This window comes from Salarias fasciatus, chromosome 14 (assembly GCF_902148845.1).
Source record: "Salarias fasciatus chromosome 14, fSalaFa1.1, whole genome shotgun sequence".
In the NCBI taxonomy this organism is placed as follows: Eukaryota; Metazoa; Chordata; class Actinopteri; order Blenniiformes; family Blenniidae; genus Salarias; species Salarias fasciatus.
In genome coordinates, this window is record NC_043758.1 from 29844444 (window position 1) to 29858544 (window position 14101).

At 42.8% G+C, this 14101-nt stretch overlaps 1 protein-coding gene across 1 annotated transcript in view; it reads right to left on the reverse strand.

Moving 5' to 3' along the window:
- nbeab (neurobeachin b) overlaps nucleotides 1–14101 on the reverse strand; it is a 251897-nt gene that overhangs the window by 90190 nt on the left and 147606 nt on the right. Inside the window, 4 exon segments of the mRNA XM_030109360.1 lie at nucleotides 1905–2071; nucleotides 4057–4165; nucleotides 7840–7904; nucleotides 12593–12654. Of these exon segments, the coding sequence (XP_029965220.1) occupies nucleotides 1905–2071; nucleotides 4057–4165; nucleotides 7840–7904; nucleotides 12593–12654 (403 nt within the window).

The window sequence follows — 14101 nt, forward strand, 5'->3', positions numbered from 1 at the left end:
AGCAAGTTTTAGGAAGATCTGTATTTGTAGGGTGAAAACACTTGCATTTCACGAAATATATATAGTTGTACTGACATTAATTGCAGTACGGCGTTTGCCTCATAATTTTTTATAGCGTCATTAGTAAGTAATGATACTAGAAATACAATAATCCACATAGAAACTGTGTCTGAAATACACTGCTTTGGATGGAAATCATTCCAAAGGTGCAGAAAATACAGCCATAAAGACATATTCACTTGAGCTGCCAAAATGTAATTTAAGATTTCATACAAATGCTATTTCAATCCAGTTCAGTAACAAAACCAAAGCTTCTGTCTGAGCAGCTTTCGGAGCGGTCTGCATAGAAACCATTGTTTGGGTTAAACTTCTGACCGGCATCCAGTAAATCACATTTTTAACAGATGGACATTCTGAGAGAAAAACAGGGTTTAGAAGCCTCAGAAAGAGGCTCCAATTAGAAAACCGACTCCTCAGTGAGCTCTGTGTTCGAGCCAAAACACTGCAGCTTCACCTGCATGGAGCTCACCACAGTGGTAACAGCTGCATGCACGTGGCTCCCTCGATAACAAAACACAGCTAAGGTCTCAGCTTTTAGGTTAGATGGTTATACAAACATTCCTTCTTCAATAAAATCGTATGTCTCACCTTCATCCCAATTTGATCGGTAAATTCCAGAAATTAGCCTCCAAACAAACCGAGCAACAGCTTTACCTGTATAGAGCTCCCACAACTGTTTGCATTATAACATCTGGATGCATATGTTTATGTTTATAAGAAAAGCTATACTCTTATCTTTGACATACATTTAACCTCTGACCTGCATCCAGCAATTATTATTTTTGATAAAAAGAAACGAATGCTCATGGAAACCCTGCTGGATTTTCAACTGCATAGAGCATTATCAATCAATCAATCAATCAATTTATTTTTGTATAGCCCAGTATCACAACAACAGTTGCCTCAGAGGGCTTCAAGATGTTACATTGGTTGGTAAAAATAAAAACAGTGAATAAGCATAATGTTAATATGTCAAATTCACAGTAACGAGACAAAACGAAGCAACTACCGTCTTAGACCCTCACATCGGGCAAGAAAAAACTCCAAAAACCCAGTGTGAAAAGAAGAAATCTTGGGGAGAACCACAGTATGGAGGGATCCCACTCCCAGGGACGGACAGCTTTGGCAACAGCGAGCATGAGACAATAGTTATATAATGATTATAAAATTAGATGCATGTGGATGGTGCATTCAAAAGAAAAAGGTTGATTAGTAATATCTTAGCTTGTCGGTAAGTTGATAATACAAACAACAAGCTCTGCTTCATTTTCACCTGCATGGCGGTTTTAACAATTGAATGCATGTGGTTACATGGATAATAAAAGACGGCGAAGCCAACGCCTTAGCTTTCACTTCAGTAGGTAATCCAAACAGCATGTTGTAACACCTCTGTTTGTCTAATATATATCAGGCTCTTGATCCCTGGCCGCCGCTCTGTGTCTGTGGGACCGTGTGGACGAGAGCGAGCGGTGGGCGGGAGAGCCGGAGAGCCGGTGGTTATTTTAACAGGGCCCAGGGGGAAGGCAGCAACTACCACCAGGTGCTGCGCTGTGTTACTGAGAGGGTCAATGAACGCCTGGACAACACCACAGAAACACCCCAACCCCCTTCCCCCGCCTCGGCGTGCTGGATGACTGGCCAATCAGCTGTCCCAGTGGGATTAAGCCACTCCGCACACTGTAATTGGGTTTGCTGACCTGATTGTTGACCCTATCGGATCCTGGGAAAATGACATTAACTGGTGGCTCGGTCCCGCGCCTGCAGAGCATTGTGAACAGGTAACTTTTGGTCCAGCGGGGTTGAAACAAACTGTGGGGATGTGAGGATGAACATGAGGGGTTTACCTCTGGGCCACCGTCCCCCAGGCGCCGTGCTTGTTGGTGAGGATGTTGACGATCTTCTGCTTTAGCTGGTTCGCCGTCACGTGGTCTCGGTGCTTGGCGGCGCTGATCAGGTGGTCGCACATCTTCTCTTCGTCTTTTCTGTCAGCGGCGTATTGGGTGCAGTTGGACTGATTCAAAAAAACAAAGAAAAACAAAATGAAACGAGCGAGGTCTATTGTTTATTTATGAACGTAGGCGCAGTATTCACGACCAAAAGTAATGTCAGACGTTGTACTAATAGCATTTGAGAATGTTTTACTCCAATAAAGTCAGAATAATATATATCCTCTAATGGAGCATTTGTCACGCTGAAGAATGTTATGGCTTTATTCAACACACTTGAGTGCATAAAGATATTAGTGGACAGCTGAGAGATATATTCCTGCTCCCTCCGAGGAGAGCAGTAAATCACTGCAAGCACATGAAGCCGGTCCATTCCCTAACTGCGGACAGATGAGGCTCCCTGCTACGGAGCTGTGAATGGTGCTATTAGAGGAGAAAGACAAATACTGTAATAGATTTCAGGAAGGACACCGTATGTCAAGTTCTGCGAAGCCACATCGTATCGGGAGACGTTCGTCTGGCGCGGGAAGCGAGGGACAAACTGGAAAACAAAATGAACTGCAACTGATGCAAATGTGCAAATAACGTCCAATTACAGCGAGGACGATCTGCGTGTCTGGATTATGAAATTAGAATGAAGTAATTAAAAATTACCTGGCTGAAATATTAACTTCAGATGAATTTCCAGAAGAGGGTGTGACAGGAGTGAACCAGGTGGTTAAAAGTAAAGTAAAGGAGCACATGTGGCTCCATCTTTGCTGCTAAAACAAGATTGTCTTACTTGGCCTCCCCGGGGGAACTCTTGCTAATATTCAAAATCTAATTTGCTAACAGAAGCTGGAAGTTAATTGAATTTCCTGCTTTAAATTTGAATTCTGTCAGATATTGTACCTCAACATATTCCTCATAAAGCGGATAACTCAATCTCTGCTTGTCACCTCGGATCGCCACGTGACGCCGTGACAAATATCAAACATTATTTATCACTTTAAAGCACATGACGCCTCTGCCTGACACCAACTTAATTGTAAAATGTCTTATCTGCGTACTGAATCTTCAATCTTGGATAGTGGGTAATAAAGTAACGTCAGAGCTCGATGAAAAGTGTGGGCTGTCTGGAGTTGGCAGACAGAACGGATGGGGCCAGGTACACCCCCCCCAACCCCAACCCACCCCCCCTCCCTCCTGACACTGCATATCTAGCCGTCTCTTCCAGTTTATCCAGCAGGTCAAGGATCCTCCAGAAGTGTATATCAAGCAGCTGTTTGAGGACGGCTGGTTCTCCCAGATAAGAAACTCATCACTCTTCAAATGTACAAGCTGTTAACACAGGTGGACTCTGTGTGTGTGTGTGTGTGTGTGTATGTGTGTTTTTATTGACGTGTTTTTTTCCCCCCCGAGTTTATACAATGGGGGAAAGGATTCTAAATAGACCAATATTAATACAATTTTTTTTCCTCATCTCTGGGCTCATTTCTTGAAAGCATAAGTAGGTTTGTCATTTTGTATGAACATCATAACACTATGATATGTTCACAAAATGCATTTTCTCACCAAAAATTCAATTCAATTTAATTTCTATAATGTCCAAATACAACAAAATTCATCTCAAGGCACTTTCACTGAGAAAAACAATCCCACGTGGATCCAGTTGTTGTTTGTTAAAACCTTACAGTCCATCTTTAAGTTAATATATCTGAAATAGCCTTTTGCGGCCGGTAATTAAATCACTTAATAAGAAGTGTGAGGGTGAGGAGGTAATCCTCACGAGGACACACAGGGAAACGATTACTGCGACATGTGAAGTTGAATGGCTGTTTCATAGTAATAGGATTTGTTTTGAGCTCATTAGCGGAGTGACAAATTCTATTTTCAAAGGAGAGGGTGGCATTAAAATCTGGACAAGCAGAGATTGCGAGTGCTGCGACTCAATACACCATATGTGGGTTAATCTAAACCCGACGTCTACACAATACAACACAATAGCCCCCTCTTGTCATTGCACACAGAATAAGACTGATTTTCATGAACTTGCCGGGATGGGTCGTACCTCGAACTCTGCGTGCTTGTGCACGTCCTCCGCTCGCTGTCTGTTCAGGATGAATTCGGCCTCATTGGCAACCCGGACGATGTGGTCCTTCATGGCGTGGCAGAGTAACCTTTAAAAGTGCAAAGAAAGTTTAATTCAGCGGGCTATCTATACATATATCTAGACAAATGAGCAAATCTACTTTATTGATCCCAAATTTGAAAAATTAAGAGAGGTACATTGAAATATGCAGATATCAGCACTTGTGTGTAAAAATAAAGAACACAACAATCCGTCTTGCATCCTGCTCCATTAGACCAATGGTCCATGGATGCTGATGGCTCAGCAGTTCATTTACAGGCTATGTTACTATAATTTAACCTTGAAAAAGTGTGCTTGCAAAACATGCAAAGTCAGAAAAATGTAAAAAAAAAATCGTCCTGTGATACAAAAGAAGTAATCACTATACCAAAATGCAGCACTAGATGAAGAACTGAATGCACAGCACCAGACCCCAATTTTTAACAATGTAAACCAGGAACCTCAGAAAATGTAGTATGTTTGCTGTATTCTGTAACGATGAGAACAAACTCTTTGGATTAACACACCATCTCGGGGTGTTTGGTGGCCTGGTTCCATGTCAGATTTCAGTTAAAAACTTTAAAATGTTCACTGCAAAACATGAATCCCCCCCCCATGGTGCAGAGTGTACATGATAAAAATGTATATTTTCTTTTTACAAAACCAAATAATTATTATGAAAAAAAATCTAAGCTCACACAAAGGCACTTTTAATGGAACTTTCTGATGTAAAATACAGTGAAATGTCCAAACATCTTCTCCTGTAGTTGTGGCACTATGCATGTTTTTACAAACTCACCATGGCGGCATGGCTTTGAGGCTAGTTTGACAGCAACACGGTAGCTAGCTTTCATGGCAACAGCATCGATATTTCAGTTCGGGTCTCAGCGCTGTGCTGTGTTTGCTGCTTTTAAGAAATTTCTTTAAAAAAATGTAGATTTTTTTGGGGGAATTTTCACAATTTGCGAGTTGGTTTGGTGGGCCATAATGGAGCCTCTTGTGGCCAGTTTTGGCCGGCGGGCCTTATATTTGACATACTAGCCTTAAAATAAAGAGGGCTTTGTGGCATGTGAATGGCGCTTCATGCCAATTAATAAATAATAAGAGTAAAATACACAATATCTGGAAGTCACTGAAAACACCGTCTACTACTCTATGTTCACATGCAGCTAATTTACTGAAGAAGTCTTCGGATTTTATGAGCTGCAGCTTCTTTTCATGACCCCTCTTCAAAAGGAGCGGGGTTGAGGCCAGTCCGGCTCATCAGGATCTTGTAACTCTCCGCTTGGTGAAAGAGCAGCCTGGTAAACAGCGTCATTTGTCTGCGTTATGGTGCAAGGCCGGGGGTCAGTGACGGATCCCTCTGTACCATTAGGGAGGGAATAGAGTGTCATTAGAGCATTGGAGCCTATCTGGCATACTCCTGATTGACTGAGCGTCTCTTCCCACTGACCAGGACAACAAACCCCGCCGCCTGTGACGCCGAGCACGATTTCTCACATTGCCGACTCCAGAGGCGCCGCGGTCTCATTCATATTTAAATCCCAGCGTCTTTAATAACCGAAAACACCCTGGATATTGCGCGTAGATTACATGCCATTTTACACACCATTAGGCCAGCTTTGTTTTAATTAAAGCAGCCCCTGTTCCTCTCCAGTGCTTGATACAGATTGTAATTTCCCCTCCCGTCCCGAGGAGAGGCAGTAATCCCGAGGCTGCGTTCATCAGCTGCTCCTGCCTCTTTAACTGTTGACAAGCATTCATTAATAGACACAAGTTCACCGTTCAAAGACGGAGGCTGACAACAGAGAGCTTTGTTTCCAAACCAAGAATAGATGAGAAAGCAAGTTGACAACTGAGATTTGGAGATGGAGGAAAAAAAAAACAACTAAAACCTCTGCTCTGCCACTCTTTCATGGTGATAGAGAGATGCTACACAACATTCAATGGGGAGCGGAGTTACACAACATTGATGATTGGCTACTAATGCTATTATTTTTAACCGAGCCAAGTTTCACGAGCCTTGCTACTTGCTGCATGTGTTGTTGCAGACATTGTACAGCAGATACAATGTCTGCGTCAGCCACGCCTTGTAAAGCACACAGACGTACCACACTCCAGCCACCGCTAGATCTGCCTAGTTAAGCGGAGTAGGTGTAACACAGGCTTGAGTAAGACTGGGAAATCGCGTGTCTGTCAGCAGCACCCTGGACAGCGCCGTGTGGCCCCTGCAGGCCGGAGCTCTTCCTTTGTTCCGGGGCCAGCGGGGGACGCGCGGGCAGGAGGGCCCGGGCATCGAGGAGGCACGGCCAGATGGGTCAGCAGATGGGCGAGGAGGCTGAGCCGGCCCTGATCTGCTCTACGGGAGAGTCTGGCCACACCCGGGGAAGGAGCAGAGACGGAGACGGAAACACAGGAAAACCGTGGGAGACGATAAAAGAAACAGGCTGCACTCTGGTCCTGATATCTCTGCTTCATCCAATCACAGCAATCTTATTTACTTTTAGCCCCGACGGAGCAGTCAACGAGGGTAAAAGGCTTAGAGCTAATAAACGCTGTGCCAACAGCCTTTTTATGTCTCTGAGAGGGAAACAATTACAAGCTACACAGTGATAATAGAGGGATGGGTGAGGGGCGCGGTGGCTGGGTGACTTCACTCATTTTAGTGAAACTGAGCAGCAGGAAGATTACAGAACTGAGATATCACAACTCCAAATGTGTATATTTGTTTTAATGCATTATGAAAAAATATTGGTAATCTAAATATCTTAAAATAACATCTGAACAATTTTAGATTAAAAACTGAAATTACATTATGCCTTACACCTGTCAAAAACAGTCGAGTGCACTTATCAATTCTCTGCATTGGAAATGCAACAAATGACTAAACTGTTATGCTAAAAAAAAAAAAATCTCATCTACCATTATTTTCTCTTCAGGTCAATGCTAGAAAAACGCTCCTACTTAGCAGGAAACATGATTTCAGCAGCGTTCAGGATGCATCTAAAAGGTCAACGGTAAAACTACACACACACACACACACACATACATATATATGTGTACACACCTTTTTCATGGAGCCCAAAGAGCTTTACACTGTTGATTACATTCACCCATTCGCACACACACATTCACACACCAGTTCACAAACCCACAGTTTTGGGATTTTTGATGCTGATGCTCCTTCAGAGGCAATCACTGCCTCGATTTCACAGATCTCTACTGTCAGTGTTGCATCATCTGTTTCTTTAACATTATGACTGCTAAGGAAATAAAATATCCCTTAAGCTGGAACACCTTTGGTCCACAGGCCTGATGTTTAACACCCCTGCTCCACATTTCAGTGTCAGGCCATCTTAATTGTATTTTGATTTTATTGGTATAGCATTGTGAAAAATTCTGCAATGAGTGAGTGCATCTGCCCTTTTTTAAAGACATATTTATTTAAATATCTGGCAGCTGTTAAATATGACTGCTTACTTTTGACTGAAATGTGAGACATTTCCTGACTGAGATTACACAGCCATGGTCCGAATGTCTTGAGGACGGAAGCATTGACTCTAAAAAAATAATCAATTTTCTCTGCTTTCTGGTAGTTATTTCATTTTAAAATACCCAAAACGGTGTAGGGGTTTGGGTCATGAGAATTTTACATGCTAAATCCTGTCAGTGGTGTGAATGTAAGGATTAACTTTTCTGCGTTACACTGAATGAAGACGTTACCTTCCCTCGTTGATGAGTTCGATGAAAGCCAAGCCTGCATTCTTCTGAATGGAGTTCTGCCACTCCTGAAATGATATAAAAATCACACGATTACCCATGAAAAATGTAAATGTAAGTTAAATTGAATAAAAATGTGTTTGAGGAGCCTTCTTGCTCAAAATAGAGCTGAAAAGCTCACCCTCGAACAGCTTTGCAAAGCACACCAAACGTTAAAATAGACTACAGAGCATTAAATACAATTTGAGATGCCTGAAAAGAAACATATCTCACCAAGCAAAGGGCATATTTCAACTGCAATTTAGATTACAAATCACAGCTAGTAATTCAAGAAGGTAAAGAAAGTATTTAGCTGATGTATCCTTTTGAGGGGGGAAAAAAGTGATGGCTATAAAAAGCTGAAATTCTCCACCACATGTGAGACCATCCTTTCTTCCTCTGTGAAAAGATCTGTAAACACAGGAGAGATGTAATTGTGGGATGAAACTGTATCCTCTCGCTTAAATACAGCCATTTCCTCTGTCCCTTACAGTGACAGATTACCGAGCGGGCTCACTGAGCCCTGCAGTGTGCGCCTGGAAGGGATCCGAGCCCCGGGCCACAGTGCCAGCACTTGCTGTCTCACAACATGCTCTGGAAATGATTAAAAAGCAGTTTGAGAGCGCGCCTTTCACTGTGGGAAATTCAGCTCTCCTGTAACCTCACCGAGGTGCAAATGGAAGGGAAAACAGAGAAGGCCACAGTTCAAACGAAGAGAAAAAACAGGAGAATGAAAGGAAAAGTTTTTTTTTTTTTCTTTTTTAGTGCAATGCAGCTGTAGGCTGTGCACATACACAGGAAATCTGATCCTAATTTCCATTAGTATATGACAGAGAATGAAACTATATCATATCCGCATGAAGCTGCAATAAACCCCGAGCAGCGTCGGCCGTGTCTTGCCTCAGAATAACTGGCACTGACATCATTACGTATGGGCATGTGTTTTCCGTACACCGTTGTCGTGACTGACACATACCGGCTCACGCTAGCGCGCACGGGCTGACCCCACGATGCGTTAAGTCAGGGAGATGGTGCTGACAAACTGCTGAGCATCTGGTCTCCAAATGTTCCCCGTGACCCCGTTCCTGAGCCTGGAGGAGGCTGTTGTTGATTTGGACAGGGATCGTGCACAGCCGGGCCTCCGAGCTTCCACTCGCACCGGGCTCACGTGACAAAAATAAATACGGAAATCAAGGCAGATGTGACACTGGGGCGATGCCAGGGAAGTGGCAGCGGGTCGGTGGCGCTGCAGCCTCAACTAGTCATTTCTTGGTATCTTGTTTGAGGTATGCCTGTTGACAGCTTAGATAGCACTTCAGAGACTCGCTTTTCCTTCTCCTTCTTTTTTTTTTTGTTTTCGCTGGAGCACAGAACTCCCAGAGGAGTCTGCCTTTGATTGCAAAGATTTAAAAAGAAAAAAGAAAAAAGCCCTCTGCAGTCTATTTGAAGGGAATGAGGCTCGACGTTCACCTCCTTAAAAAGAGGAAAAAAGAGAGATGTGATCCTTTATATAAATGCAGACCAGGGCCAGAGTGCTGCACCTTTGGCCACGGAGAGTTTGATTAGGAACTTGGATATAGAAAGATATGGTTTCAAGCTGCATTAATCAGAGGCTCAGTCTGAAGAAAACCAACAAACTGTGGAACTGCGCAACGTGTTGTTCATTGAAGCTTTAGGGCCAGTTGACACAATGTTTTGGGTGTCTGTTTACATGACAACCACTGAACACCTCCCATTTCGAAAATGCTCTGATTGGACAATATGAAACTGAAGAGTGTCGTGACTCCCAGTTCACATTCTCCTGTGACTTGGTAGTTTTATAGTTGAGAGTCACCCATAAAAGCAATCCAATGTCACTGTCTGTTTATTTACTTGCCTCAAATATTGTTTAAAGCGGATTGTTCTCTGTGCACATGTCTGTGTGTTTCACTACATAAACAACTAATACCTCAAACACCAACATTTTTAAAACATTAATATGTGTTGAAGCAATTTTAATTTAAGTACATTGATTTAAACTTGATTCGTGCAGAATCATTTCGCTCAGTTGGAGACACTGTTTTGTCCAAACTGAGTTGCATTGTATCAATAGAGTCATTTGGTGGACCACGCTCACATTTTTTATTGTTGTTATTAAAGAAATCACCCTTTTTTCAGATAATTGCCAATAAATAGAAGCATGATCCCTCTTTTTGGATCCAAACTTTCCTCGATTGGCAGGTTTTAGATCATCACTAAAATACTGCTGAAGTTGGAGACTAGCTTGCACAGTAGCAATGGCGCTATTCATCAATCTATCCTTTAAATAACCCCACCCACCCAAACTCCCTGCTCAGTGACGAGCTGGCCTTGAAGAGACCATCTCTCTCTCTCTCTCTCTCTCCTCCCACTTTCATCTTGGTGAAATTCAGCAGGGCACTAAGTATTTGTGCTGTTTCAATCCAACCTGTCAGTATGCGGGAGCTGTTGCTTTTATCTGCTCGGTTATACTCTCCACATCTGGAGGCCTTCCATCACTAAATCTCTGTGGCTCCACTCTCGATCCCCCCTCCCCACCCCTTTCGTATGTTTAAGCTGTTACAAGAAACAGAGCTGCTTGACCTTTTCATTCAGCTGCCCGGGCTGAGGAGAGACACGCCGTGTCTGCAGTGGCGGCCAGCCACACGATGATTGCTGTGATTAGTATGCATAAATAAGAAAAGGCAGATCATTAGCACTAATTTATTCATAAAACTGACAGGTCACAAAACAGAGAGGGACTAAAGGTCAGCTAAGTGCCCTCCGTGCTGTCTTAAAACATTAATGTTGAAATATGTAAGGGACGCGTCAAAGTTGGCGTTTTGTGGCGATGTCAGCCGAAGTCCGCCCGTTTTAAACATCATGCAAAAGAAGACTTTTCTACCTGCTGAAAATTATTAGAGTGCAGTTCAGCTCTGCGTTTCCCCTCTATCACTGTAAAATTTTAAAATGGTATTATCTGGTAATATAACTAAACTGATTAAGGATAGAGCAGTATTAGGACCCAGAGCAATAGCTCATCTCAATCTGAGAGGCTGGAGGAGGACGGTGAGCTGCAATGGAGGCTTCAAGGCCTCAGCGTCTGATCGATATCTCAGCCTGAGTTTCATCCCCAGAGCCCCTAATGGCAGGAACCTCTGGAGCCACAGTAATGCTATCTGTGTGAAGGGGGGGTGGGGGTGGACTCAGACCCTTAACAGCATGCTGACGCTCTCATCTGCAATAAATCCTCGAGCTGGAAAGTGCAACTTCCCACAGACACTTCACAGACAGAAAAGCAGCGCTTAAAAAAAAAAAAAAAATAAAGAAGAGGGAGCCCATCACAAGCCATCAAAAGAGCAACAATAACTCAGCGCTGGCTGACCCATTTGTGTGCTTTTTTCTTTTTTGGGGGGGAAGAAAAGCCCCTGAATAATGGCCTCCATATAACACAGGCTGAGCTCCCTGCTGAAGAGCGCTCTGGACCGCGGATACCACGGAGCGCACATAGTGGCAGTCCACCTCCTCCAGGCCCGGGCCCTGCAGTCTGGATCCACAGAGAGGCACCAAGTAATGGCTTCCTTATGGGCTCCCGGTGCAAGACTGATGGGCTGACAGAAGGTATGTTAAATATCTCCTGTTCTAACTGCTACATCAGGGCTCTGACCTTCTCTAAAACATGGGCTTAACAAGAGATTCAGAGGGTCAGCTCAGAGGTGATCAGTCACTGGCAGGGCTGCATGAGGTGGGGCTCATGCTCGGAAGGAGGGCTCGGCACTGCAGCTCCAGGGTGTACGGGAAAATGAATTTTCAAAATAGTGATGCACACTGAACAATTTCCCTTTTTTATATTCAAGTTTATAATTCCACAGTGACCGTGTGTGTCTTGTGTAACTCTCTTATTGCCAGACCAAGTAGACTTATTTGATTTTACGGCTGTAGAATTGTCATAAAATGAGCAATAAATTTGCTTCTGCAGCTTTTCCTCCCCACCATAACTTGAATTTTCATTCACTTGCAAATATCCTATATTTGCGTGAGTTTACTGGGAAACTCTGAAAATGTGCGACACACTTGTGAATCTTGGATTAGATGGTTGGACTGAAAAATTACTGGATGCTTCTCTGCTTTCTATTAGTTTTAGGAATTTTGGAGATATCACAGATGTTCCAGAAGTTGTAGTCGTGAGATTTATGTGTTAAATCCTGTTGTTTGTGACAGGACATGAGGAAAAGGTTCTCAGTTATTTGCACACAAAAAAGGAAGTCACACTTCTGAATAAAGACATTAAAGACTTCAATATTTAAAACTTCACCCCTATTTATAAGGCTATTTGGATATCATAGTCATTTACATTTATGTATGTACATTTTAGGACTACTCTGGATATTTGAGTGTGTTACATACTGTTTTTGCACTTATACACATATTCTGGCATGTATTTTTGATAATATTTTTCCTTTGATAACCAATGTACTGTCTGAAATGTGTCATATAAAAAAGAACAATGATTGGTATCTAATATGTATATATGTCAATGTGTGTGAGCAGCAATGTTGCACTATAATGTCTAATTTGCAAGTGCAATACATTTCAAATAGTTTATTCCATTACACATCTCCACAGAGCATGCAGGAGAAACATGAAAACAATAGAGAAAGAGACAAAGAGAGGCTGTGAAAGAGATGTGCAGAGGCTGAGAGGAGGAAAAAAAGCTCACCTGAGAACAAAGCAGCATGACCAGCTCCACCACCGAGGTGCTGGACTTCATGCACACGAGACCTGCAGGAAAAAAATAAAGAGACAGACAGGAGAGATTTGAGTGTATTTTTGCATGTGTTTGCGGAAGAAAAACACAAATTGACACCTTGGTTTATTATTTTAACATTTCTGAAACAAGACAACAGAGTGATACACAAACAAACAGCCCATTATTTCACCTCTGTTTAATACTTTTAGGCAAATTCTAAGCTAATTCCCTGAACCTGTGCTATGAATTTGCATACAACTGAAATATTCTCCTGCAGCATATTTACATGTGAACTCTCTCTCTCTACACAGACACACACACACACACACACACACACACACACACACACACATCTAAATTCACACATGCCACAGGCTCACAGAAGACATTCACAGCTTCTTCCCACATCTCTGTGCTGTAGACGGAGAGCCAGTGAAGCAGACAACTCTCTAATGAAACATGGGCAGGTGTGAAAAGCTCATTTGTAGAAACAATGGCTGCAACCGGTCTCGTATTCTGCACCTCCAGCCCCGTCTGCTGCCCTTGGTGAGAGCCATTAAAGGTGCAATCATTAATAAGGCTAAGAAAGAAACTCTCTGGGCCTCATTACAAAACTTACTGACATACAGCTGCTGTTGTTCCAAAGATGACAGGGAGTTCATCAGACAAGAGGACAAAATGTTAGGATTATCAATTTTTAACTAACCATATTTTACAAATAGTAAAAGATCTCTGTCACCTGGGATAAATGTGTCTGATAAATAGTGTTGCTCTTGTAAAATCAAATTTAATCCTTGATAGCGTCCTCGGATGACTGCATGTTTTTTTTTGTTTTTCTGAGTGATTCAGATTAACACAAAGAATAACAGAATAAGACGGATCAATAAATCAATAGATGGATAGATAGATGTGTTGCGACGACTCCAGTACAAACAGGAAGGAAGTTAGACACAATCATTCACAAAGTTAACATTTGAAAATATGTTATCATACAGTCCACTAACAAAAGTCACGGTGAGCCAGTTGAGGAAATGATTCTCTAATTTGTTTGTCATACCTACAACCCTCCAGCAGATCATGTTTGAGCTGCTCCTTGAGGGGACATAGATAAGACATCTGCACACTAACCTTCTGCTTCATTTATCCCCGGTACATAGCAATCTAAAGGTGCATTAAGGAGTTTGCATGTTTCATGCGAAACAGCGGCCCCTGCAGGCCTTGGGCATAACTGCAGCTTAGTGAAACACTCGTGCCTGTGGCTTGCATCCATGGAAGAGGGGAACGCCTTCCTCACTCTTTTAGTAGCGCTCGAGTAAAATTTAGGTTTCTTTTGCCTGGTGGGGTCTGTGCTGGAGTTGTGGCAGTGCTAGAAGCCGCCCTTTTCTTACTTTCTGGAAGATCCATCCTCAATACTGCTCAGTTGTTGCTCGCTAAGCATCTGGCGGAGTAATGGCGGACAAAACGAAAGCGAAGCAAGTC